We start from the raw sequence: 26,378 nt of genomic DNA on the forward strand, positions 1-26,378 counted from the left end.
TGTGGTAAAAATCTTGGTTTTCCATAGAGTAGCTCAACACAAATCCCACCAAATCTACATCATTCCACCTAGGTTATCTAAGCTATATAAAATTGTTCCCGACTACAGCACTGCACAGATATATTTCTCCCAACAGAGGCCACGAATCAAGTTTAAGACGCATTTCTCCCAACAGAGGCCACGAATTAAGTTGAAGACGCCTGCGAAGCTACGTCGTCCTTGGCGAGGGCCACATAGTTCACCGGAGCTACTGGTCTGACATTGTCCCTACCCCCGTCCCGGCTCGCAGACCGGGGGTTGTTCTGCAGCGCCGACAGCCTGCGGTTCGGCGTGCCATTCACGGCAGCGCCGTTGGCCCGAGGGCCTGCCGCCTTCTTTGTAGAAGACTGGGGCCGGGCTGGGCTGGGTTTTGAGCCGAACAGCTTCTCCTGCTCAGCAGCTAGCTGGTCGTTTATCTTCTTCTGGTCCTAAGAATGACACAGACAAAAGTTAAGAAACAAATGGCTCCGCAGAGAAATGATTTAGGAACCAGTCATCGATGAGACAAAGGAACGATAGAAAGAGTACCCTCATTCTCCGCTTCTCTTCTTCCTTCTCCTGTCTCAGGATTCTGTATTCATCCAGCATTGCAAGAAGAGCTATACCATCATAGGTGAATGTTGTCCTGTGCTCTTTTTCCCAAGCATGGGTCTTTGTCACCAGCGTGTCGACAATACCTACAGTACACCATCAAAGACATTCATGATAAGTTAGTTCATAATATTAGGAATAACATTGTCTTCTCATCACAATACCTGAATATCAGAAAGATGTAGTGAGTTCTAAGGCAGTGGAAGCTACAACTGCCACATGTAGGACAATGCAATTCTCACAGAGAAACAACTTCCAAAACATACCTGGAATTTTATTAACCAAAACACGAGCTTTTTCTGCACGCTTGAGGTTCAGATGTGCACCTCTAGTTGCGCTGTATCTGTTATCATCCTGCCATTAAGAGAACATCAACATAAGAGTCCACAATAAAACACGTGGTGGTTTCAACTACATGAAAAGAATAGAATTGGAGAACAATGCTGGTGCAAAGGAACATCAAAGCCTAAAGTGCCACTTGATATCGCCCATTTCTGTCACTAAAACAAAGACAAAGAGAAGGTAACGTAACAAATTTCCATACCCGGTTATAGTCTTCAAGCCAGCTCTCTTCTTCACATGCTAACATCCACCTGTCAACCTTCTCCAGTATGTCCTTTCTACTAAAGGCCTCTTCTTTTGCTTTGAGTATCTGGTTCTCCATATCAGCCAGCAGTTCCGAAGGCTCGAACATGCTAGAATCAATAACCGACAGTATTCTATCTCTTGCAGCACTAGTATCTACTGCAATATGAGCCCGAGCATATATATCTTCAAGTTCAGTCTGCCTTTTGAATGCAATATCCTTCATCCTGCTAGCTTTTAGCTGATCCAGCCTTTCGACTTCAAGTTCAGCCTTTAGAGTGCATAAACATGTCAGCACATGGGTGAACAGTATGCTACTTTAGCAGTAAGTTCAACTCACACAGAGAGGAAAAAAGATCTTAACCTGCTCAATTACATCAAGAGCCAAAGCTCCTGGGACTGTCACTCTATCCGATGTTGAGGACATATGGCATGTGACATGATCAAAATGTTGCCGTTCTTCCACAGTGGTATCCATCAGGTTCCAAAGATCAGTTAGCTGGGAAGCTAGAGCTTGAATCTAAGAGATACCATTTAATCAGAAAATAGTGTCACATAACATCATCAGATCAAAGAGACCTGAAGATAAGATCACAAACAGAAAGACACTGACTGCAAATTTACCTTATCAAGCCTCTTCACTTTCTCTTCTTTAAGTTCAATCACCATTTTCGACAGCCTGGATATTGTTTCATCACTAATACTCTTGGAATCAGCACCAACAGAGTCATTGAGGCTAGGATGAACTGCAGTAACAGTGCTCAAGAAATCCATCCCAAGGACAGAACAAAGATCGTGCACTGAACTCACAAAGTCAAGAATCTTCTGCAGCCTATTACTCTGCGATACATAAAGAAAACACAAATGTCATTTCAAGCCAGTTGATATTACAATCCAAAGTAAAGATATTGCAATGGTGATTAATATGGTACATGATTATGTGTTACGCCACATTTAGATCTCAAACATAAAGGGGGTAATGATTACTGAAGTCATGCAACCTTGGCATATGAAGAGATTTGAAAAAACAAATAAAACATGCAAAATTATGTGTGCAATGCCCAAACATAGAATCCCTCCAGGCTCCAGGATGGTCAAGCTTTAATGTTTGAAACACTGGCACATTAACAGAAAATAACCAGTTCATAGATTCTGCAAAGGAAACAATGGAATCAGTATCAACCTTTTCCTTCTGTAGTGCTTGTAGTTCAAAAAGATATTCATTTAATTTCTTCATTGAAAGATCATCCTCATCAACATGGGGCATTTCCAGGTGGTCACCAACTTGTAGACTCCCTGCGATTTCACCACGTATCGTTTGAATTTGGAGCTGTACATCAGCAAACTCTTTCACCCTCTTCTCTTTTTTCTGGCAGAGTTGTTCTAAGAATGGAGATGTTGCTGCTAGTTGCTCCTTAATTGTACCAGTTGTCTTGTCGGGCTGTAAATCAGCAGAAAGGAGACATGCACTATATTAGAGAGAGAGAGAGGGAGAGAGGGAGAGAGAGAGAGAGAGATTATTATAATTGAAGATGAACTCTGTGAGAAATGCAAAAGTATAAAATAGAACTATGACAAACTATCAAGTATCAGCTAAAACTAATCTGTATTGTTTATGTATATAAAGGAACTAGGTTGAAGTGGGAGATGGGGGGCTATCCCCAGATACTTACAATTATAACACCAGAAATAGACAGCTCTCCTAATGAAGAAAGGAGTCTAGTAAGCTCGGATTTGGAGTTGGCAAGTTGTTGAAGGAGACGTGCCCTGGAAGTAGAAGCCTGATCAACCTTTCTCCTGTAAACATCTAGGCACTCCTGTTCTAGCTGAAGTAACATCTTGTCTCGATCATCATCGCTCTCACCAACCTCGTCCCATATCAGCTGAAGTAACACCCGTCAACCATTAAGAGTCTATGTTCACTCTTATAGATGCAGATAAGAAGTTCAATTGGTATTTTTGTTTCCACTGTTTTAAATTTAGCTCTCATAAAGCTCATGGAGAAACAATTTCTTTTAGAGGGAGGAAGGGCTGGGAGCAAAGCACCTGTAATTTCTGCAGCAAAGACCCACATGTGGTTTCACCTAACAAAGGATCGTTGTGACCTGCCACTCCCATCTTAGCTCAACGATCTGCAATGAGATGATGATAGGTGATCATGCATATACAATCTGAGACCATCATGATTTATGATTTAATGGTATGTGTACTTATTGCACCGTAAAGATCCACAAGTCACAGAAGTTAAACAAACAATGCAGACCTATCTGTCACACACCCAATTACCCAAACAAGAAAATAAGCATGAAAAAACTATAACCTGAATTTTTCATGCAGCGCTGCAATTTTACACTAGCAAATAGTAATAAAATATATATGCTGAAAATTCCTAGATTATTGCATATACTAAATACCACTGAACTTTCTGACAAGTATTGTGACACTCTCAATGGTACTGTATAAAAAACCAAACTGAATCACTTTGATTTAGCAATCAGAAACATAAGTTGCTCGAATTCATAGCCATAGATAGGCAAGATTATACCATAACTGACAAACATACCAAGATCTACCACAAGGATTCTCACATACACCTTCGTAGGTTTTCAAGAAACTGTAACAGACCAAATCGGCCAAAAACATTATAAATTCACCTGCTGACTGACATATGTCCTGTGTCGCTTCAACCATACATTTGCAACATTAATTATGAATGTTCAGATAATTTTGAATTGAAATGTACATATTTTAGACAGTAAATACCATCTGGCGACAAGACTACATACTTGCTTTAACAAATTCTCCACACAAAGAACAAAAAAGGATTCAGCATAACGACCTAATTGCAAACTATAGGTACTACAATTTCACGAGCTAATCGATTGGGTTGACATCTTTCCAACAGTCCACTCCGACAGAATGACCCAATTTTGTTAGAACTCCTAAATTCCTAAATATACATAAGATTCCTTGTGGGAAGGAGCAACAATCTTGAAGCCAGCAAGCCATTTGCTGCATCTACACACTCAAAGATCTAATCCAATCCTCCTGCATTGCAACCCAGGCAACTGGAACGCTATCACAACAACTGAATCGCTAAGATGTCGAACCCAAGCACCGACAAGAAAAAAAAAAACAAGAACCCCCCACCAAAACCCTCTCAAAACCCCATGAAATCCGTAACGGAAATCCACGAAAACAAGAAACGCAACCTCGCGCCTACTCCCAAAACCAAGAAACCCCAGGAACCTTCGTTTCGCGCGGAGATCGCCGCGGTAGCAACAGGAAACAGAGCAGCGCTGCGTGTAGGGACAGCTGTGTGTGTGTGTGTGGGGGGGGGGGGGGGGGGGGGGCAATGGCGGCAGGGTGGCCTCACCTTGGGGCCGCCCGGGGCTAGGGTTCTTGCTTCCTCTTTGGCCCTCGAACTCTCACGAGGGAGGGGGGCTTCTGCAACCGCGGGGTGCGCGAGCGCTGACGGCCGCCGAAAGAGTGGAGAGAGAAAACGGCGGACGAAGGTTTGACAGGGAGGAAAGGGAAAAGGGCGGAAAACGGTGTGAAAAGGGAAGGAAATTGAGACTTCGAAAGGGCCCCCAAAAAAGGAACCAATTAAGGGTGAAAATAATATTTCTGAAGATTAGTAAAATGGAGCACTACCTCTAATCGGTATTACTTGTCTCAAATTTGTCAAAATACGGATGTATCTATGTGTAAAAAATGTCTAGATGCATGTAATATTTCGACAAGTAATTCTGACCAGAAGGGGTAGTTTATTTCTAATCATTTTATTCTTCATTATTCTCATCATTTTATTCCTAGTTAGTAATCGAGCACGTGCGACTAATAAAAAATAAAAAATAAGTACCTGACTATGAAATACATTAGAATATAGTTTATCATATTTAGAAGGCAGAGATAAATTTCTAATTAAACATACAAATGCATAATTATAAGTTGTCCATGGATAGAAAAATCTTCACATAAAATGAAAATAGGCAGGTCGGCAATATGATATGACAAGTACATACTCATCTTGTAAAACTATATCCTGTCGGCGTGGGGTCATGGCCTCACTGACCACCCTGTGGACATCAATATCGAAAAAATTCAGAACCAAGGGAGCCATGGACACCGATATCGAAAAAATCAAAGGCAGTTTAGGAGATGACATCAATGGAGGTGGCGACGGTGATTGATAGCAACTGGGTCTTGGAGGACTGGAGGTGGCGGCGAGATGAGAGGCAAATTAAAGGCAAGAGTGCTTAGGCAAATCTTACAATAATGTGTCTCTTTGCTTCATGTCCTCTCTAATCTCTGGTTGTCCGAGGAGAGATTATTTGAGAATTTATGTTTGGTTTTCAATGAATCACTTTCACTTTGGGGGTTGGCAGCTTTCCTGTACGGTTAGGCGTGGGAGACTTCATCTCTTTTTCTCAAAAAAGAGAGATCTCTGCATCGAAATAATGCACACAACCATCTTATTGCTTAGTTAAAGTAGCCAAACAAACTAATTCGCGATAACGCAACATGGATATAAAATAATCCAAAAAAGAATCTATGGAAACAAAAATAAGTTTAAAAATGTGGATACAATTCATGAGGCAAACACTCCAACTTCGTATTTCACAAACATAGTATTCCTTCCGATTCATGATTAGCGTCTCGGATTTTTTATAAAGATATACAAATCTGAACAGATCGGAGGGAACACTGCCGTTCGCTGGTGAGACGCTGCGCGCACGCACTACCATTCGCTGGTCGTACGGTGAATAGGGGCGGTGGAAGCTGAGCCAATCCCGTGACGTCTGATGCAACACACTCGTAGTCATTGCCGCGTACGTACAGAGGGAGGGATCACGAGCACATACAGGGAGTTTATTCTGTCTGTGTGCATGCTTGTCTGAACCGAAAACCTGGACACCACAACCGGACGAACACTTGGTGATTTTATAGCATGCCTTGCAGTTGCAGGCAGTAATTAATGTTCTTCTCCTGTTCTTTACCGCCGTTCAAGGCTACCAATTTCATCACTGACAGACTGACAGTATATATAGAAGCTGGCATTTCTCACGTTACAATCCGTACGTATAATTTCTGTATAGTCATCCCCTATCGACCACTTGGTGGACGCAGCATTTGCTTAGTCATTATTAATCCAAGAATCATCACGAGCTAGCTTCTTCCCCGGCGGCGATCGACATTGATACCCGCCAAGTACTAACCGCTCAGCTTCAGCAAGCCCCGGGTGCGAAGCCGACGACCTTCTTGGAGACGTCGTAGAGCACCCCGTAAGTCCTCTGCTGCGTGTTCCCAACGATCCCCACGCTCTCGTCGTCGCCGTTGGACGCGAAGCCGAGGCACACCTGCGACTGGCTGATGGCGTAGACGATCCCGGACGCGTCGAGGTCGAGGCACGCGCCGCCCTGGAACACGAGCGACACGGTCGGCAGCGACACCTGGCTGAGCCCCGTGAAGTCGTAGCAGGTGTCGAGGATGGAGTACGCCGCCGCCTTCTTGTACCCGCTGGCTGCCATGGCCGCCGCGAACGCCGACGACAGCGCGGCGTAGGCGGTGTCGGGAAGCCGCGTGATCACGGTGCCGGAGTCCACGAGCGTGCCGGAGTTGGAGAAGACGGACTCCGGGATGGCCCCCAGCTGCTTCCCTCCCACGCGGATCCCCGTAAGGCCCACGTAGTAGAACGTGGGCCCTTTGTCCGTCAGCATCGGCGTCGTCTTCGCGTTGCTGCCGGAAGACGAAGGCGATAACGGGCCGAATTCCAGGTAGCCCGTGGCCGCGGAGGACGCCGGGAGGCAGTAGGAGAAGGAGCCGCCGTATTTCTCGTAGGCCTGCACCGTGATCGAGGTCGGCCCACGGCCCAGCCCGAGGAGGCCCGCCGTCTGCCCGAAAAGCCCGCGGTTCTTCTCGCCGCACCCGAACTTGAACCCCTTGATGGCGTCCTGCGCCACGGCGAGAGTGTCCTTGGCGAAGAAGCCGACGGTGTAGGAGCCGTCGCCGTACTGGATGCCGTAGAGGCAGTGGCCGGCGTTGCAGCCGCTGGCGTCGAGGTCGGCGCAGGCCGGGTCGGCGCAGGAGACGTTGGCGTAGGTGGAGGATTTTGCCGGGTCGAAGAGGCGGTCCTTCTGCTTGTAGCAGGACACCACGCACGGCCGGCACTGCACCCACGTCGTGTCGCTCCCCGTGTCGAACACCACCGTGAACCGCGACGGCGGCGTGCCCAGCCCGATGGGCACCACGTAGTTGGCCGTGCCCAGGGAGAGCCCCGACGACGCCGGGACCGATGAGGACGACGACGATGACGACGCGGGAACCGAGGAGTGCCCGGGGGTTTTCTTCTTCGTCCGTGGTTTGCCGCCCAGGCCGGTGGTCGTCGAGGACACACGGTGATGGAGCGACTCCACGCGGTTCTGGTCGGCAGCCAGGATCTCCGCGTGGGACGGCGGCTTCCCGGCGTGCGCGCCGGCCAGTGGTGAGCACGGGCCGTGCCGGTGGACGATCGGCACCCTTGCTGCTGACGACGTCGCAGTGATGGGTTTCCGCTCTGAATTTTCAGGGGCACATGTTCGAATTTACTTTGGAATCACAAAGCTAATTAAGCTAGCTTAAACTCAGAAAATCAAGTAAGATGTTTTTGAGTAACAGTACCAACCAGAACCGTCCTTCTCAGATGGTATGGCCGAAATTTTTGTAACGAGTGGCTAGCTGTTGTCAGCTTATCAGTAACTCACTATACTATGCTTGGCCATGTTCGACCAGACAAAGGACCGGCAGTGCAAGACAGCACAGGTCGCTTCAGTCCTACTACTCTGTTGCGTTACCTGTTTCTACTGAAATACTCTACTACTGTAATTCATCAAACACAGGGAAGACACAAAGGGTGTGTTTGGACTGTGGTCAAACCATACTACTAGCAATATTTCGGCCACAGCCTAAAAGTTAGTTTTTTCTTATTTGGTTTGTTGCGAAAACTTTGGCAAACCAAACCAATGACTCTTTGTCTAATCTAGTTTACTATTGTTAGCAATGTTGGTCAACTTTTAGACAAACAAAACCATAACCAAATTTTGGTACTGTACCTAAAATTAACAGAGAACCCCACAGAATCCAAAACTAGAGAAATCAAATCCTAAGCGGCGATAAGAAGTTAGCAAGGCATGCACAGAAAGAAAGAAAGAAAGAAAGAACACAATAATTCAGGCATGGCCGTATGCATCTAGCTATAGCCGTATGGTATGACTGAAGAACCCGATCACGAAATAACCTTGTGTCGACGTGCACGACGACGGTCCAGGGAACAGCGAATCCACGCGCAGAAGCACACGATCGGCAGAGCTTCCCGCGGCAGGAGCTGCAGCCCCGACGAGCGTGGCGGCGGCGATGACCAGGTGCATCATCAGGAGGAGTAAGCAGCACCGAGAAGAAGAAGCAGAACCGGCAGTGGCCATGGCACGAACGCACAACACAAGTGGCCTTGGCCGTAAGTGGGGCGGCTCTATCAGGCTGCCGCCCTGGTGAGTGGAGGGAACACGAAGAAGGAACGACCGATCGCATAGCTCCTATCCGCGGCGTGCGTGTTATATACAGGAGCTAGCAGTAGAGCGCCCAGCTGGAGCTGAGATGACCACTGACAAGTAGAGCACTGGCTGGTGGTCTCCTTCCGTGCGTGGCTCGGGGTTTTTGCACTTGCACTGATTGACTGATCGTGTGTCTGCTGGTGCTGCTGGATGGTACGGAGGCTTTGGCAATTGGCAAATTGGCATTGGCACCACGGAATGAACTGAATCGTGCATCTCTCTGTCCTGACAGATTCTGGGACTGGCGCTTCTCGCACAGAGAAGCGCAAGTACTGTAGAAGCCTGGTCTTTGAACCGGCCAGGTGCACTGACCGAACGTACGACAGGCAAGCTGGCCTCGCGGCCGGTAAATCATACAGTAAAATACAGATTTCGCTCCTGAATACTACTGGTAATCTGGTAATACATGCTAGAGGCCACGAGTAATTGCTACGGTGAACGGCCGTACAACAGTGACTCTTTTGTAGTGAGCGGTATCCACTTTACGAGTATATATTTTTCGACAAAGACGTCAGGGCTCTACTCGACAAACGTTCCCATCTGCTGCACTGTAAGGCAGGCCTCCGATATTTGTCGCGACTGTTTTATAAATCCAGACATGATAAGTTGCGCTAGCGTGTAAGCTTAAGATGCATAGGCTTCGCCATCCACGCAATTGGAACGACGCTACGTTAGTAGTCTGCGTCGTTAATTGGGACCAGCACACACAACAACATCAGGCACGTCCCATCTTACAGCAACATCATCCAATTCCAAAGAACCGTGACGAGAGTTCAGACCATTCGTTGACCAATCCAACCTTACCGGGGTTGAATAATCCTGCTAACTGTACATTGCAATAAATTGGCTCTCCTCAAGTGGATATGCAGATGCGGGCACACAACAGCAGAAGAAGCTAGCGTCTACGCCTCTCCTCGATCGATCTCCGGCCCGTGAAGTTGCTTTGGACGTTTGGTTACATCGATCGATCTATCATGGAATGAGCTGATCAACGATCAATTTACATTCTCTTCACTCGTAACCACTGTGGTTCCCTCCATTTTGGATGCAACGTACGGTCAGTGTTGGCCTGCCGGACCCTCGACTCGATTATATTCAGCTAGTTTGCCACTCATATATCACTTGCACTACTTGCTCGGTTGCTTGCGTTTTCAAATCTCTGTTTGGACCGTAATACCGTCTCTCGTTTTTTTTTTCCAAAAGGGGCGGAAGCCCCGGCCTCCCTCATCGAAACGATGCACTGGTTAGGCTCGAACCCACTATACAACACATATTCTCGGTCAGATCGTGGCCCGCCGGTCAAAATGCACGTACGCCAATATCTGTGTTCGAGAGAGTATGTGTTCACGTACGCAAGTGCTCAATTATGTGGCGCAATCTGCACATGTTAGTAATGGATTGGTTGATGGATGCATGCATCGCTTCTTCATCGTGGGTGGCCTGTGCTGTGTACGTCACTTAATCACCTTTCTGTTTCGTGGGCACGTTGCCGCGCGTGACCCCTGCTGCGAACACGGCGTGCATCTGCGAATTTGTGTATACGAAATAATAAACGACCAAACATGTACTAGCTGGATTAACCTTGTGTGTATGTTATGAGATTTCTTAACGTACGATGGCCGGAGACACCCCTCACAAGTTTTAGGGGTTTTCATGGGCCGAGCCCATCTAAAATCCTGATCTAATTTGCCACGTCAGCAATTCCGGGTTAACCAAACGGCTAATCTCAAGTTAGGAGATTCAACCGGGACTAATTAGTTCAGGAGCCGAAAACCCGGGATTAGAAGATTCCGACGAATCTTACGAGTTCAGTTTAAAAATGACTTTTCTCCTGCTGAAATGGTGGCAAGATTGACGCGTACATTACAAGAGTCCGGACCAGGCACACCCGGGCCGGCCAACCGAACAACGACTCCCTACGTGCCCTCGTGCCGTCGCGGCCCACCCGAGTTGCCACATTGCAGCTGCACAGGCCGCTGCTGCCATCTCTCAAAAAAAAAAGCCCGCTGCTGCCGAGCGAGCCGACACCGCGCGAGAAGACCGGCGGCCGAAGGAAAGCACCACGCAAGCGCGCTGCCGGCGCACACACTAGCTCAGAGACTAGACTAGACCAGTCAAGAGACCGTGCTACGGACTAAGAGAGAAAATTATAAAGGCATCAATTAAAAGTTTTTTTCTTGCAAATGTGTGCCAAGCAAAACACATTACCACATGGCATAAAATCGTAAGTTTTTTTTCTTTTCTCAGTCAAACTTTAAAAAGTTTGATTTAACACAAAGTTAGAACTTCTTACATTTAGGAATGAAGATAGTATTTAACGAGCTCATTCAAAATCTTCTAAACAAAACAAGAGAAACTATATGCAGAGCATGTATGTCAACATTGAGATTTGAAATGTTATTCACCACAGGAACTTTTGAACTCTTATTAAAAAAGCATTTGCCATATGATGGAGGCACCTTTGAGGCTTCGGCCATAGGATCAGTAACCTTGGTAAGTCTAGTAACCTTCTCAAGTTTAGTTAATTGAATCAGCAGGAATGCTAGTGAGACATAAAGACCAAACAACAGGGTCAAGATATTCTGCTCTGTATACTCTGCCTCCAGGTACTGTAGACACAAACATTTATACATTTTGAGCAAATGTGTTTGAAGCTAGCCTCTCCTTCCATGCATCCGTTTTAGCACCCTGAAAAAAAAAAGGCAAGAGTTGTAAATTTACATCTCCGTTAAGAACTTAAGGTGCCAAGCAGAAGTTCAGACTTCAATCTTTCAGTTTGGAACAACGGTACATAAAATTGAAAAAATGAAGCATTTAAAGAATTCCATAGCCTGACCAAACTGTTCACAATTTGTATTATAATGTTATTGCTTGATTAAATCTAATCAGAAGGGTCACTGGGTCAGGCATTTAAAAATATAAAAACATCCATGTCAGCTAAATCATAGATAAGGACAGCTCATAATTTCCAATGTAGTAATAAAAAATTTATCTTCTATGCAATAGCAATAAAGAGTAATGCTGAGTGCTGGCAAGAAGAATAAGTGCCTGAAGTCTGATGGCCTGAATACACAGACAAGTTTTTTTGCTATTTAACCTACATAACCTATATATCCTCTGAAATAAAATCATCTGTGCTGAACATCAGTTCGGTCATTGAAGCCCATGTATACCTCCAATTCCTTGACAAGAGGCAAGTTCGGATGGCTTCATTTATTGGGAGACAGCAAAGGATTTTGTCTTTGAGAGCCTCTGGTAGATTCACATATCTTCTTCAGGAAATATCCATGGTCCATTTGGTACACTTATTTAGATGCAAGAAAATGCTTATTTACCTTGTCGACCAGTAGTTTTTTGCTGCTATTATATATTGGAACCAGGGCAAGAGTACAATATGTAGATGCAAGGTTCTCAGTTCCTACCCTTCTTTTAGCTCTTCCAATTCCCATGTAACTGAAATTATCTACTGCAGATAGGCACAATTGTACAATGGAAAATGTTCTTATCTTGTAACTGAAATTGGCCCTTCCAATTCCACCATGGAAAATGAAAAATTGACACAGATAGGTATGATAATCCATAACCCATATCAGTTCTACTAATTAAATTAGCTTACCTTAATTTGGAAGCCTGTCTTTCCTGGATGCAGATAGGGCAAATGTTCTTTCTTGTCATGGTCAATAATTGAATAAGGTAGCAACCTTCACAACAGAGTTTACAGGTCAGAAGCTGTGCCTTCATACAATGATACGTAACATTGAAGTGATTGCTTACTGAGACACAATAGCACCCCTCCCCCTGCTATGTGAATTGCTTTTTCTATCCAGGCTATGCTAATCACAAAGTACAACAAGATTAAAGAATTAAGATATGACTGCTTGCTAGATGTTGTTACACCTAATTCACCCCAAACTCTGGCACAATCCAAATTCATTGATCAAAATTGTTTTAAAGTTGTCTACAGGTGAGTAGATCATCTCAACAGATGATCAATTCAGTTCTACTAATTAAATTGTTTTAAAATTGCTTGCTAGATGTTGTAACTGTTAACAAACTGCAGTAAGAAACTGCTGTATCTGGCTTTACCCACACAAAAAAAGAGGGTACTGTAAAAGGTTATGCTACAAAAACCAATCGAGTGAAAAGGTAAATGGTTTATGTTCTGAGATATCATGTGTACTACTGAATCAGCGATTTACAAAATTTTCATATCAAAATTATTTGGTTTGTACTAATAACTGCGGTATACATTGATGAGAAGCTATGTGTACAATCACCATAGCAAATACTAAAAAAATTAAAAAAATTGGACAGAGTATTCCCTGATGTAAACCACAAGTGTAGTAATGTTCAAGTATATCAACGAACTCTTCAATATCATCCTGGTTATCACAACAGTGGTCTATACAAAATAATATGATTCAACTTGCTTAGCTAGATCTATTCCTTGAAAGATGACTTTTTTTCAATGGTTATCACAATTTGGAGTTCCTCTTAATCAGAGTTATGAATAGCGGTGGATGATTTCAGCATAAACCATATTGCTCCAAATGTCTATCCATCTCTAGAGACATATCTGATGTATTTGATCCTACGACTTTCAAAGAACCAGGTAGAAGCCTAGAACCGATATAATTAGTACACTACTGCATGTGCAAGACCACAAATTTCAGAGTTTGGAAAAATTCAGAGCGCATAGCAACACTTGGACTGAATCTACACACACAATTCTTGCTATTCTAAACTCCAATTAACCTGCAGGATGGTGAGGATTAGATTTGATACCTTGTTGCTGTCCTAGGGTTCAAGAGGAGGGAGAGGGAGGGGCGTTGTGGGAGGTAAGAGCCTAAGAGGCCATAGCCGGTAGAGGTGCCATGGGAAGGTAAGGGAGGTGCGAAGGAAGGGGAGGAGGCACCACGGAGGAGCGGAATGTTGCACAGTCAGAAGATTACCTGCAACGCTCATCGTTATCGAGGTCTCCGCCGCGCTCCCGCTCCTGCTCGTCGCCCTTCAGGCTCGACTGCGTGCTTGGTGAAAAAAGAAGCGGGTGGCAGGGTACGAAGGGCGCGGCCTCCGCACGGAGACCTCGCGGAGCTGGTCCCTATATCTGGAGAGAGGCTGTACGCGAGCTTCTCCTCGCTACGCCGCCGGCCGCCGGAGCCGCCTAATCGTCTTCGGCGCAAATCCGCATGGGATGACCGAGGGGCCTGCTTGCCACCGGCGCCGGCCGCCTTTGCCGCCAGAGGCGCCTAACCATCTTCGCCTTGATCTGTGGAAGGGGAGGAAGCGGGCGGCGGCGAGGAGCGAGGAGGAGGCTGAACTGGCCAATAGTCGCGGAGGAAGAAGCAAAGCTGGAGATAATTGCGGGATTCATTATTTTATTTTGCTGTTCGAGGAAATCTCGGGATTTTGTGCGTGCGGTGGCAAGGACGCAGACGTGGAATATGGAGTGCGCGAGGAGGAGATGGAATCCAGCCGGTGGCCGCGGTCGTCGGCAAGGCAGCTGCCGCGCGAGGCCGATTCCTTCCTTAGCCAAACGCAGACACTGCTGTCGTGGTCCGGCGGTCACGCGGCTTATTCGTCAAAACTATGCCCGGCTATCGGGCCGGGCTTTTGGAAAAAGCACATAAGTCCGGCGGATTAAGCCCGACAGTGCCAGGCCCGGCACAGATTTAATCGGGCCGGGCCACGGCCCGGCAGGTGCCGCACTCGCGCCTCAGCGTCAAGCCCTCGGGCTGGCACGGCCCCGGCCCGCTCAGTGATTTTTAAAAAAAATATAATTAAACTACCTCTCCTTCAACCACTCCGCTTGCTAGCCACTGGGCGACGCTCACAGTTCTGTTTAATACACAACCCGAATGCTTTTTGATAGTTTTGGGTTGCTGCCATGAGATAAAAAGGCCACCGGCCAGGTGCTTTTTTAGGCCCGTGGGGCTTACCGGGCCGGGGCCGGCCCGAGTCGTGCCTGGTGCCGTGCCTGGGCCGCGGGGTTGCCTTAAGGTGCCGGCCCGGCCCGACCCCTCTAATGCCGGGCTTCGTTGGACCATGCCCGGGCCAGGCCCGTTTATCCCGAGCCGTGCAGGAGCCGAACCGGCCCGGCCCGATAGCCACCTATTGTCAAAACCAACCCAGACACAACCTATCTTCCCCTCTCCGCGTCGAAACATCTTTCTTTCCCCTCTCCGAAGAAAGCACCAAACCCCATGGGAAATAATGCCGAGGATTAGAATCCTGCAAATTAAAGGACGTCCATAGGAAAAAAAATTCATAGGAATGCAATCTTTCAAAAATCCTATGAAAATCCCATGAATCAACGGAGCCCTATGAGTTCATATACACCTGTTGGGAGTAAGATGATTGAGAATGAAACTGTGATAGCTACCTCTGTCCTTTGGATTTTGGAGCAAGATGCTGTTGGGGATGAGTTTTATTATAGCTGGGGATTGAGCAACATGCAGTAGTTTAAGCCGTTTGGGACTAGGCACATCCGTGCCCGTGCCATGCCGGCCCACCCGAGTTCCAACCCACCAACCCCGCTCGGCTAAATTGCCGTTGCATAGCCCACTGCTGCCAAGCAACACGAGACCGCCTGGCGGCCTGGGCCGCACCGCGCGAGAGACGGCGCCGACCGCCGAGGCGCGAGTAGACCGGCGGCCGAAGGAAAGCACCACGTGCCCCGCCCCCCACGCGAGCACGCTGCCGGCGCACACGGCACACACTAGCTAGAGACTCGATACTCTACTCTAGAGTGCACGAGGAGGAGATGGAATCCAGCCGGTGGCCGCAGTCGGCGGCAAGGCTGCTGGCGCGCGAGGCCGATTCCTTCCTTGCTGCTCGCTCGCCTTTTCCCCTTTTACCGCGCGCCACCTTACTACCTCACCCTCCTACCCCCGCCATGGTTTCCAACCCGCGGCAGCAGCAGCATTGGATCGAGGAAGAGAAGTTGGCAGAAACGGAGACAGCGATCGCAGCCGGGGCTGTGCGGCGTGAAGAATGGCACGCAACTGCCGGCAAACATACCGCCAGCGCCGGACACGCCAGGTTGCGGGCAAGCAGGGCTCATATAATTAGTCTTCGGAGAATTAGCGTTCATTTTGGACGAGGTGAGACAACTAGATACCAAATTGTCACATCCTAAGGCAGTGGCGGAACCCTAAAATACATGACGGAGCCGCAGCCAGGAGCAGGGAAGAAGAATCGTAGGAAAAACTAATTTATTTCATCGATCACTCACACATCAAAAGCTCGACACCCTTTAAGCCCACCACCTTTCTACTCCTGCGCCACCACGGCCTGGCTACAGCCCACACGCACACACACCTAAACACAACAACGATACTGGACAGGCTCAGCTATCCCAACGAATTGTTTAGACAAAACTCATACATAACAATAACACAGTACAGACTACTCATATGCACCTTCAAGTGTGACACCCCGGGCTTCAGAGAATCGTGCAGCTGCTGGACGTCAAAGCCGCTGCGGCATCGGCCGAGCTCCCGGCGACGTACGCCGCCATCCCCGTCGTAGTCGTTGAAGCCGAACGACACCAGTGGTGGCCCGTCGTAGTATACGCCAGGCGCCGCCACCGCGTCATAGTATCCCGATGCCAGTGCCCATGCCGTCGGCGAAGGAAGCACGAAGTAGGCAGCTAAAGCGCCGGTGGAGGAGGCACGAAGGGCGCCGGCGGAGCTGAGCTGCAGCGGTGGAGCCTTCCACTTTCCCTTCACGCGGCTGCAGATGTACATCACGATGGCAACTAGTGGTATACTGGTATTTTGGAATCTTAGGTCTCACATAGTGGTATGCTGTCAATTTTCTCCACTGCTTAATACTAGCAACTAGTCATCTCATTACAAAACATATTATGTGGTGCTCGCCAGTCTTCAGAGAATACTAAAGGAAGGAGACGGGGCCCCCTACCCCCTCGCGCCCAACTATCATATTTAGGGGCACGGGGCCTGCCCCCCGGCCCAACTATTATATTTAAACTCCTAGTCACGTCATTACAAAACATCTTATCTCTCTAATTTCAGGGGGGTCGGAACTAAACTACCGTGAAAAAATGATATACCGCGCCATTTCTCCAATATAGAAAACACGGGGCAGTTTGACCATCATAAATTTGGAAAAACATCACGTCGATATTATTTTGGAAGATCTCGTGCACGGATATATCGATTCGCTTTACTTGCGACAAGTTTCACCGTCACACAGTAAATTTGGAAAACCTTTCCATCAAAATTGTACTCCTTCCGTCCGATATTAAGTGACTCAAATTATCCAAATATGGATGTATCTATATGCATCAGAACACGCATCCCGCCCAGCAGCTTGCCATCTTGAATATTGGGTTCCTGAGCCACACATGCAGTTTCAGAAGATCCAGTGGTCTGATCTGGCAGTTCTCTGACCGCAATCCCTTGGGAATATTTCTGGCTAGCCTTAGAATTACCAGGACAGGCTTGGTATGGATACTGTGCAGGTGAGACCTGTATGTCTGTCATGATCCTGAGAATCTTCAGATCAGCCAAGCAGACAAGTCTGCATGGAGCCTGATTCTTGATTTTCCACAAGCTCGCAATCTCTCTGGATTTTCTATGCATCACAAACGATTTGTTGTGGTATTTTATACTCAAGATTTCAGTTCTTTCTTTTGTCTAATTAATTTAATAATGTGCAACAATGGTTATGTTGAGTAAGAGCTTTTGTTGCGGCGCCAACGGCGGTGGAACCTAACGGCTCTGTCGCTTTGCCTTCACGCGGTTCCAGATGTACAACATGATAAAGACGACGGGCAGAAACGGAGACAGCGATCGCAGCCGGGGCGGTGCGGCGTGAAGAATGGCGCGCAACTGCTGGCGGACATACCGCCAGCGCCGGACACGCCAGGTGGCGGGCAAGCAGGGCTCATATAAGTACAAAACATCTTATGTGGTGCTCGCCAGTCTTCAGAGAATTAGCGTTCATTTTGTGCGAGGTGAGACAACTAGATACCAAATTGTCACACCCTAAGGTAGTGGCGGAACCCTAAAATACACGACGGAGCCGCAGCCAGGAGCAAGGAAGAAGAATTGTAGGAAAAACTAATTTATTTCATCGATAACTCACACACCAAAAGCTTGATACCCTTTAAGCCCACCTCCTTTCTACTCCTGCGCCACCACGGCCTGGCTACAACCCACACACACACACACACACACCTAAACACAACAACAATACTGGACAAGCTCAGCTATCCCAACGAATTGTTTAGACAAAACTCATACAGAACAATAACACAGTACAGACTACTCATATGCACCTTCAGGTATGACACTCCGGGCTTCAGAGAATCGTGCAGCAGCTGGGCGTCAAAGCCGCTGCGGCATTGGCCGAGCTCCTGACGACGTACGCCGCCACCCCCACGTCGCCATCCCCGCCGTAGTCGTTGAAGCCGAACGACACCGGTGGTGGCCCGTCGTAGTATACGCCAGGCGCCGCCGCCGCGTCATAGTATCCCGATGCCGGTGCCCATGCCTCCGGCGGAGGAACCACGAAGTAGGCAGCTAAGGCGTCGGTGGAGGAGGCACAAAGGGCGCCGGCGGAGCTGAGCTGCAGCGGCAGCAATGCGGCGCCGACGGCAGTGGAGCCTTCCACTTTCCCTTGACACGGCTCCAGATGTACATCACGACGAAGACGACGGTGAGAGCAACGGAAATGGCGAGCGCAACCGGACCTGTGCAGCGTGAAGAAGAATTGCGTGCAGTCGCTGTCACTGGACAGAACCGATTTTGTGCACATGACCACCACCTTCTAAACTTTTTTTTCTTTCTAAAAACCCGATTTTGGGGCTAGCACTAATTTTACAGTTGAGAGCACATCGACATGTACTGTTTGAACACTCAAATATTTATATTATCTGATCATTTTTCATATCAACATTTCTAACTCCACCATACTCCACGGCAGAGCTATGTGCAGCTTGGATTGGGGGGGGGGGGGCTTGCACCCCCCCTATTTTGACCAATCATTGAAAAAAATAGTGACATATATGTATGTCAATAGAGCTATTTGCTTGAGAATGGTTTTTTATGCTTGTACAGGTAACGGCTTGTACTATCCCACGGATGTCTGTCCTGTCCCAGGAATCCGTTAAGACGTGCCACGCAACAACCTAGTTGACAGGTAGCTGGGCGTGCCCATGAGGCTACTGACGCGCAGGCACACGCAGCTGACCCTACTCGCCGCTACGACCCCGCTTAAAACTAGCCCAGCAGGGTCACGCAAACCCCCATGGCCCCACTCGTGATACACCATCACGCCCCCTGGGCTCCAGCTCCCCCACTGCCTGAATCGAAACAGATGAGACAAGGTGCAACATCTTCTCCGACGCCGGTCCAAGGTCGGTAGGTGGCCTAGCTCGGGTACAACATGAAATTTCTAGGTTGTTCATGTTTTGTCCCTAAGAGTCAGTTTTATGTCATATATGGGTTATTTATTCTGTATGCTATTCCTCTTGTAAAACCATATATTCTTCCAATAGAAGCCTTATTGGAATTCACATGATGAGCCCTTTTGTTTTTGTAAACATAGTCAACAAATTGACTCTATAACAAATTCGATGACTATAATGATATAATTTGCCGTTTCTACTCTTTGTTGTCCGAAAATGTAAGCTTGCAAAGTTTCGCATGAAAAAAAGACCGTAAAAAATGCCCATTTTGCGAGCGTATCATGTGAAAACCTCTATTTAGTGCAGACTTGAAAACTCTTAATCATATCCATTGCAACTCGTTTGGCATCCATCTTTTCATTTCATTTGGTAGATATGAAACATAATCCAGTTAATTTTTGATAGGATTTCATTTGGTTGGATTTGAATTCGGGTTCAAAAATCATGTTTGTGTACCACATGGATTTTGTGGAGTGAGAGACAATTCCAGATAGGTGATGACTTTTAGAGAGGAATTGGGATTAGTTATAGTGTGATTCCATGAAATGTGAGATTGAATTCATGTGACCAATTCCATGCCAACCAAACAAGTTCATTTTTGAAATTCAAAATGAATTCTAGAATTCAAGACTCAAATGATGGGCGCCAAACGAGTTGTTAGATCTTAAATAAGCGGATCAGATGAAAGGTGAAACATCTAATCTATTATATCTAAATAGGGGACCCTCACTACTAACTGCAAGCATGCCACCTCAACATGCCCAGCACAATGTCATTGATGACGGGAAAATGGGGCGTGAAATACGCGTCCACGTCATAGAGACAGATAGTATATAAATTAAATGCGCAAATGCGGTAAATAAATAAGGGATCAAACATTGCATGATCTTTATTTCCAGAACTCTTACATTTACATAAAAATTCTGTTAATTACATCTCCGAAGAGAAAACCCCGGATTAAGAAATTCCAACGTATCTATTACATGACATAGCAACACATGAATATTCTAAAACTATGAAATAAAACTCCTCGTCGTTGTCGTCGGCGTCGGCATGCTCGAAGAATCTTCAAATTTATTTATGAGTAGCATGGTAATCATGCTTCAAATTTATGTATGCTAATATATGAGTAGCATACTAACTATGATTTGTTCATATAGTCTTACATGCTTGGCTGATCATGTTTTATCTCACTTGTACTAGCATCAGTAGTACGCGGTTATGTATATATATATGTATATATTCGTATATATCTATCTATACATACATATATACATATATCTATATATACATATATATACACATATATATAACATATGCATGTATGGGTGCTAAGTCATTTTAGTTGATTAACCATTATATATTTTAATTATATAATGATTATTCTAATCAGTTTTTAACATGGATAATTTATTTAGTTGGCTAATCAGCTAGCTAAAATAGCATCCAAAGTATTTTTGCATATGTGCTGCATGTGATTTATTCGCGCATGCATGGATGTATAATTTATTTGATAGTGTCACATATATGCATGTGCACCATACTATGTATATCGATTTTATTCTTGAAACAAAGGTTCATAAATATAGAACCAAAGTATGCGTGCTTTATGGAGCACCATGATATATATTTTGATTACCATTTCCTTTGTGCTGCTACCAGCTAGTGCTATCATTGATTTAACCAACTAAGCAGCATATATGTATTGTTCACTATTTTTATATATAGTGAGTTTATATGAAATTTAGTGATGCACTATATTGAGTCTTAGTGCAAATAACATAGGGTGTGATCATGTTTATAATTTAATTTATGGATACATGCACCTATATGAGAGGAGCACATGGTTTGATTTTAATCTTTATATGATTATATTATGACATGTAAGTTAGATGCCTACATGCATTTGTATATTGGTTATTTGTAGATGCATACACCATATGAAGGGAGTGCATGGTTTGATTTAATCTATATGAGATTATGACATGGCATTTGTTCTTTGCAGATGCAGATATACACCTATATAAAGATGGTGCATGGTTTGATTTTAATCTATATGAGATTATATTATAGCATGGTTCTTTGCTGATACATACACCTATATGGAGAGGGTGCATGGTTTAATTTTAATCTATATAAAATAGATGCATACAGCATATATAAAGAGGGTGCATGGTTCAATTTAATCTATATGAGACGGATGCATACACCTATATGAAGAGGGTGCATGGTCCAGTTTTAATTTATATGAGATATCTTGTGGCATGTAAGACTAGCTTTTTTATAGCCTTAAATGAATGCGCGACTAGAAATTAGTCAACATATTTATATGATTTTAGATTTCAGTTATATGATGATTTTTTATATAGTCTCATTTCATTTGTATTAATCCTAACGCCGTGCGACAACATGCCCACGTACGTGTAGTACAATTCATTTATATTGATGCTAGCATCGTGTGACAATGTGCCCACATGCGCAGCATGATCAAGAGCATGTATGAAGTATATAGCAATTTATATGGCTGATGCAACATGTGAAGATTATCTATTCAATTTAGTGACATGAGACTAAACTGAGCATAATTCCGGGTCCTATGAGAGGTGCTTCTTGACTTGTGACAATATGCCCAAGTCAAGAGCCAAATATGTAACAACGTATGAAAAAGTTAAGAATGAGCAACTTGATTTGTGACAATATGCCCAAATCAAGAGCATAATTCCAATCCTATCATGAAGTGTTTCTTGGCTTGTGACAATATGCCCAAGCCAAGAGCCAAATATGCAACAAAGATATATATGCAAAAATCTAAGAATAGGCTACTTGATTTGTGACAATATGCCCAAACCAAATGCATAATTCTTGATCCTATCATGAGGTGCTTCTTGACTTGTGACAATATGCCCAAGCCAAGAGCCAAAATATCATGCAACAATCATGAGAAAAGATGCATAAGAGAGACCAAATATGAAGTTCTTTGGTTTATACCGATCAACCAAGGAACAAAGCCTCACCTTCTCACCTTCTTTGAGATGTTGATGTGCGCCTACGATCTTCCGGCGAGCAAGCGCGGTATAGCCTCCTGGTGCCTGGGCGTGTGAGAGAACAAGACAGCGGCAGCAGTGTTTCCTTGCGCATATACCTGCGCCGATGCTCTGCTTGTTTATATGTGTGGCGGCGGCCGGTGGCAAGCCATGGGCAAGCTCGAAGGCAGCAGCGCCTTGCAGTATCTGGCTTCGGCAGCCTTCTGGGTGGATGGCGATTCATTCCATCGGGTGGACTGGCAGCAGTTGGCCAGCTTTCTTCTAGCCTTCCTCGTCTGTATTTATAGAGCAGAGGAGAGGATCGGCGTTGTGCAAAAAATCGTGGGCGCATGCTCACGTTCTCCCGATCGTGCAGTCTAACGGCTCCAAACTGAATTTCTTTAATCCTTTAATTGTAATCGTGGGCATTTGGATAGGATTAGACCAAGTCTAATGGCTGCCATTAGTTGCTAGCTGCATGGCGCTCTGCTTTTCCACGATCGGCTGCTGGCTGCTGCCAATGTGGGCCAAAGGCAATATTTAAGTATTTGATTAATTGGTTGGGCTAATGCATGCAGGCCTGCACTTTGTTTATGGAGACGGGCTGATTAGCTTTACTTGTTAATCTCACTAGTACACTTGCATGCTAATTAAGATGGGCCCTGTACGTGAGCCATGCACCCAGTGTATATGTGGGCTGGATTACCTTGTCGATGGAGCCGGGTCATTTTATTTAGTAGCATGTGTGCAAGCTGTGTATTAGCACTTTAATTGGTCATTTAGCTGATTGAGCTTTAAGCTGTGATAGAGTTTATGTAAATACGATGCCACAACATATTTTAGGGTCATCCGGAGGACGTCGATCTTTATCCCAAGGTCTGATTAATATTTTGGAAACATCGGTGTCATCCTTGACAGTGTAAATTTAATTCATGTTTAGAACTCCGCCGCTGGTGGCGACATTTGTTTATGTGATATGTGTGCTTATATCGGTGCATTTAGTTAGCCGATACACATAATTACTTGCCGCTATTTTATTTTGCATTAGACGGAATTTGCCATCTAAAAATATATTTTCATATAATTACCATCTTATTTAAAGTGCGACGTCAAAATCGGTGTCAACAGTCATGTAAATCATACCACATCACCAAGTCATGCATGTCTTTTTTTGAAACCATGTATTCATTTTTGCATTGATACATTTATGCATTGACCCTCAATTCAAACAATGTAAGTTATCGATTCAATCATGTTTTATTTTTTGGAAAAAGTTTTATCTTTTGTACATCATTTCATTATTTTTAAATCTAAAACAAGGACAATTCCCAGTACTTTTAATTAGTTTTAACCATATATTTATGCATTTATTTTAACACGGTTCGCAGCAACGCGGAGGGCATCATTTAGTCACTTAAATTCTTAGATCCATACTAGAGTCTAAAGCTAAACAAAAGGAATGGTTCTTCGAAAAAACTCACTTGATAATAATTTATGGAATCAGTGTAATGACTCGACACAATTATGAGATGGCCCCTTGTAAATCTGTAAATTATAAATGCTTAAATGACCAATATGGTGTTATATATCTCTACCTGCACACCTCACTCCTTTGTGGGCTCTCCATGGATGGTCGGAAAACAATGGCGAGAAAGGGCATAGCAGCAACGAACTCAATAGCGGGAAACAAAAGTGGATCAAGAATTAGGAGAACTAGTTCACTTAAAATATTGTGTGCAGCCGTACATGCATCTCATTCCCGATTGCTTTTGACTACACATTGCTGTTGCTCATCTCTAAATTGCTGCACTATTTTCTGGGATGTGCGCTGGTGGAGAGTATACCTAGGCTATAGATGGCAATGGGTAACCGAAACCCGATTACCTGACGGGTCTAGACCCGATTAACATGCGGGTTTGGAAAAAATAAGACACGCGGGTCTGTAACGGGAAATTTTTGGACCCGACGGGTCTGGCAGTGCCTTACCCGAACCCGGTAACCCGAAAACCCGGTTCAGAATATGGGCTCCACGTGTCAATGCATGGAGTTACTAAAAATTCGGCCCAGCCCAATTGCATAAGCCCAGTCCCAACTCCCGGTCCAACTGAAAACCCTAATACTCCCCATCCCGTCCAGACTCCAGACTTCCAGAGACAACTCCCTTCGTTCTCCTCCTGCCCACGAGTCCGCCGCCTCGTGTTCTCTTCCTCTCGCGTCTCTCTCCTGCCCCCACTCCTCGGCGGCCAGCTCCCGTGGGCCAGTCGCCGTGCGGCCGTCTCCTCCGCGGACTGCTCCCCTTCGCCAAGTCCCCAACTCCCCATCCACCTCCGGCCAGCCATGGACACCAACTCCCGATCCAACTAGTGTTTGTGCTGTGCTACTTGCCTACTCGTGAGTACCTGATGGGGATGGATGAACGATGATGAATGTGTGCAGTGTCCTGTGATGTTCTATTAGCGCTTGCAGCTTTTATTTTCGATTTTCTTATTTTTGTTCCTCTCCTGACGGTTGTTTATTCTCGTCTGGTTTGAGCCGAGCACGTTTACATCTTATATTTTTAATTCTGGTATGAATTGCTATTGTCGTGCTTATTATTGAACTGTTGATTTGCCGGGTCGGGTATCGAGGACCCGCGTCAGGTCCGGATCCGGGGAAACTTTAGACCCGGTGCTGGGTCTAAGTACGGGTCCGACTCGCGGGGCGGGTGGCCGGGTCCGGGTCCGAACCTGCCGGGAGCCATCCGGAACTTGGACAAACCCCAGTCCGGGCTTCGTAAAAGCCCGACGGGCTTAAATACCGTGGTATGGCATTTAAGCATTAAAATAATTATTTTTAGAATAAATAAATGTATTTTTATACCTATTTTTCCTAAAATACTTAATTTAAGTCATTTCGGGCTTTCGGGCCGGGCTTTCGGGCAAAAAGGTGAAGCCCGGCCTGGCCCGGTAGACAGAGCTTTGGGCCGGGCCAACCATGCACAGGTATAGTGCAGAGCAATCAGCGGCCTCGCATCCTCTAGACCACAGTAGAGAGAACGGCAGCGCCATTGTGTTGTGGGACTGCTGGTCTTGCATCTCAAGTTCAGTATCATCCATACAAAGGTTCACTGGATCAGCACCCAGAACGTGAACCCCGCCGGCATGCTCAGGGGCCTCTGCAGAGACAAGGGCAGCATCCAGCAAACCAGACCACGGGCACGTTGGAGCACCATGGACCGTCGGGCCGTCGGCTTAGGAGCTGCCGCGTGACGTGGCAGGCCTCGGCCTCTGCGAAGGGGCCTGACTGGCGCTCCTGAAATAGGCCGACGAACTCCAAGACGTGGATCAAGTTCGATGCCATGGAAACCGACCAGTTTGACCTTTGTCGCGACGAGTTTCGGCTCATCAGGGGAGACATCGTGGAGCTCCTCTGCAACGCCACGGATGACGACCACGATGCCGAGCGGCGCTGCCTCGTCCTCGACGAGGTCATGGCCGAATCGCTCGAGACGCTGCGGCTGGTTCTGGCGATGCCGACGGGTCTTGCCACCACCGATCTCGCCAAGGCCGTCGGCGCTCATCTGCTGAAGCACGACTCGGAGCGAGTTCGCCTCCTCGCCAGGCGGCTGCGCACGGGACGAGACGGCATGCCGCTCGCGTTCTATGTCGTCACCCGCGCTCGCGGTTCGTGGCGGATCCGGTTCGTACGTGGGCACGCACGAGTACGTGGCGCCGGAGGTAGCCAGCGGCGGCGAGCATAGAGCGTCAGTGGATTGGTTGGCGTACGGGGTGTTCCTGTACGAGCTGCTGTATGGGAGGACCCGTTCTTGAGCGGCACCGCGAACGTGAAGGCGTACACCCGTTCTTCAGGGGGGCTCAACTTCGGCGCTGCTCGGGTCTTCGTGTCGCCGCCGGCCGCGCTGCACCAGCACTATACTGCCAAGAGGTCTTCTCGCAGGACGTGCAGCGGCTGTTCGATCGATTCTACTAATTTGTTTGTTTGTTCATGGTTTCTTGTTGTGGTTCGGATGATCTTTTGATTGACAAATTTGTTCCAAACACTCATCTGCCTTGACATTTGCGTCAACAAAGCCCTGACCAGTTCCCAGATGTGATGCGGGCCAACGATGTACCCCCA

General features: G+C 46.4%; 2 protein-coding genes and 1 long non-coding RNA gene across 4 annotated transcripts; all 3 read right to left on the bottom strand.

Moving 5' to 3' along the window:
- Positions 1–4,750, bottom strand: LOC100827225 (65-kDa microtubule-associated protein 1). The gene is made up of 10 exons (XM_010229206.3): positions 4,592–4,750; positions 3,262–3,347; positions 2,889–3,098; positions 2,399–2,656; positions 1,840–2,055; positions 1,580–1,735; positions 1,175–1,486; positions 897–984; positions 568–716; positions 1–467 (listed from the first exon to the last, which is right to left on the bottom strand). Exons 2-10 carry the CDS (start codon positions 3,331–3,333, stop codon positions 186–188), a joined length of 1,743 nt encoding a protein of 580 aa, XP_010227508.1. The 5' UTR covers positions 3,334–3,347; positions 4,592–4,750; the 3' UTR covers positions 1–185.
- Positions 4,751–6,140: 1,390 nt separating this feature from the next.
- LOC100831413 (aspartyl protease family protein At5g10770) lies at positions 6,141–9,049 on the bottom strand. The gene is made up of 2 exons (XM_003563585.4): positions 8,492–9,049; positions 6,141–7,771 (listed from the first exon to the last, which is right to left on the bottom strand). Exons 1-2 carry the CDS (start codon positions 8,673–8,675, stop codon positions 6,444–6,446), a joined length of 1,512 nt encoding a protein of 503 aa, XP_003563633.1. The 5' UTR covers positions 8,676–9,049; the 3' UTR covers positions 6,141–6,443.
- Positions 9,050–11,071: 2,022 nt separating this feature from the next.
- Positions 11,072–14,347, bottom strand: LOC106866322. 2 transcript variants are annotated; one of them, XR_002962013.1, is made up of 2 exons: positions 13,757–14,347; positions 11,072–12,505 (listed from the first exon to the last, which is right to left on the bottom strand). It is a non-coding gene; the product is annotated as an uncharacterized LOC106866322 (long non-coding RNA). The 2 variants fall into 2 exon arrangements; XR_002962014.1 differs by lacking the exon at positions 13,757–14,347 and adding an exon at positions 12,579–13,750.
- Positions 14,348–26,378: the final 12,031 nt, after the last annotated feature.

The sequence above is a fragment of the Brachypodium distachyon genome, chromosome 1 (genome assembly GCF_000005505.3).
Source record: "Brachypodium distachyon strain Bd21 chromosome 1, Brachypodium_distachyon_v3.0, whole genome shotgun sequence".
NCBI classification, from domain to species: domain Eukaryota; kingdom Viridiplantae; phylum Streptophyta; class Magnoliopsida; order Poales; family Poaceae; genus Brachypodium; species Brachypodium distachyon.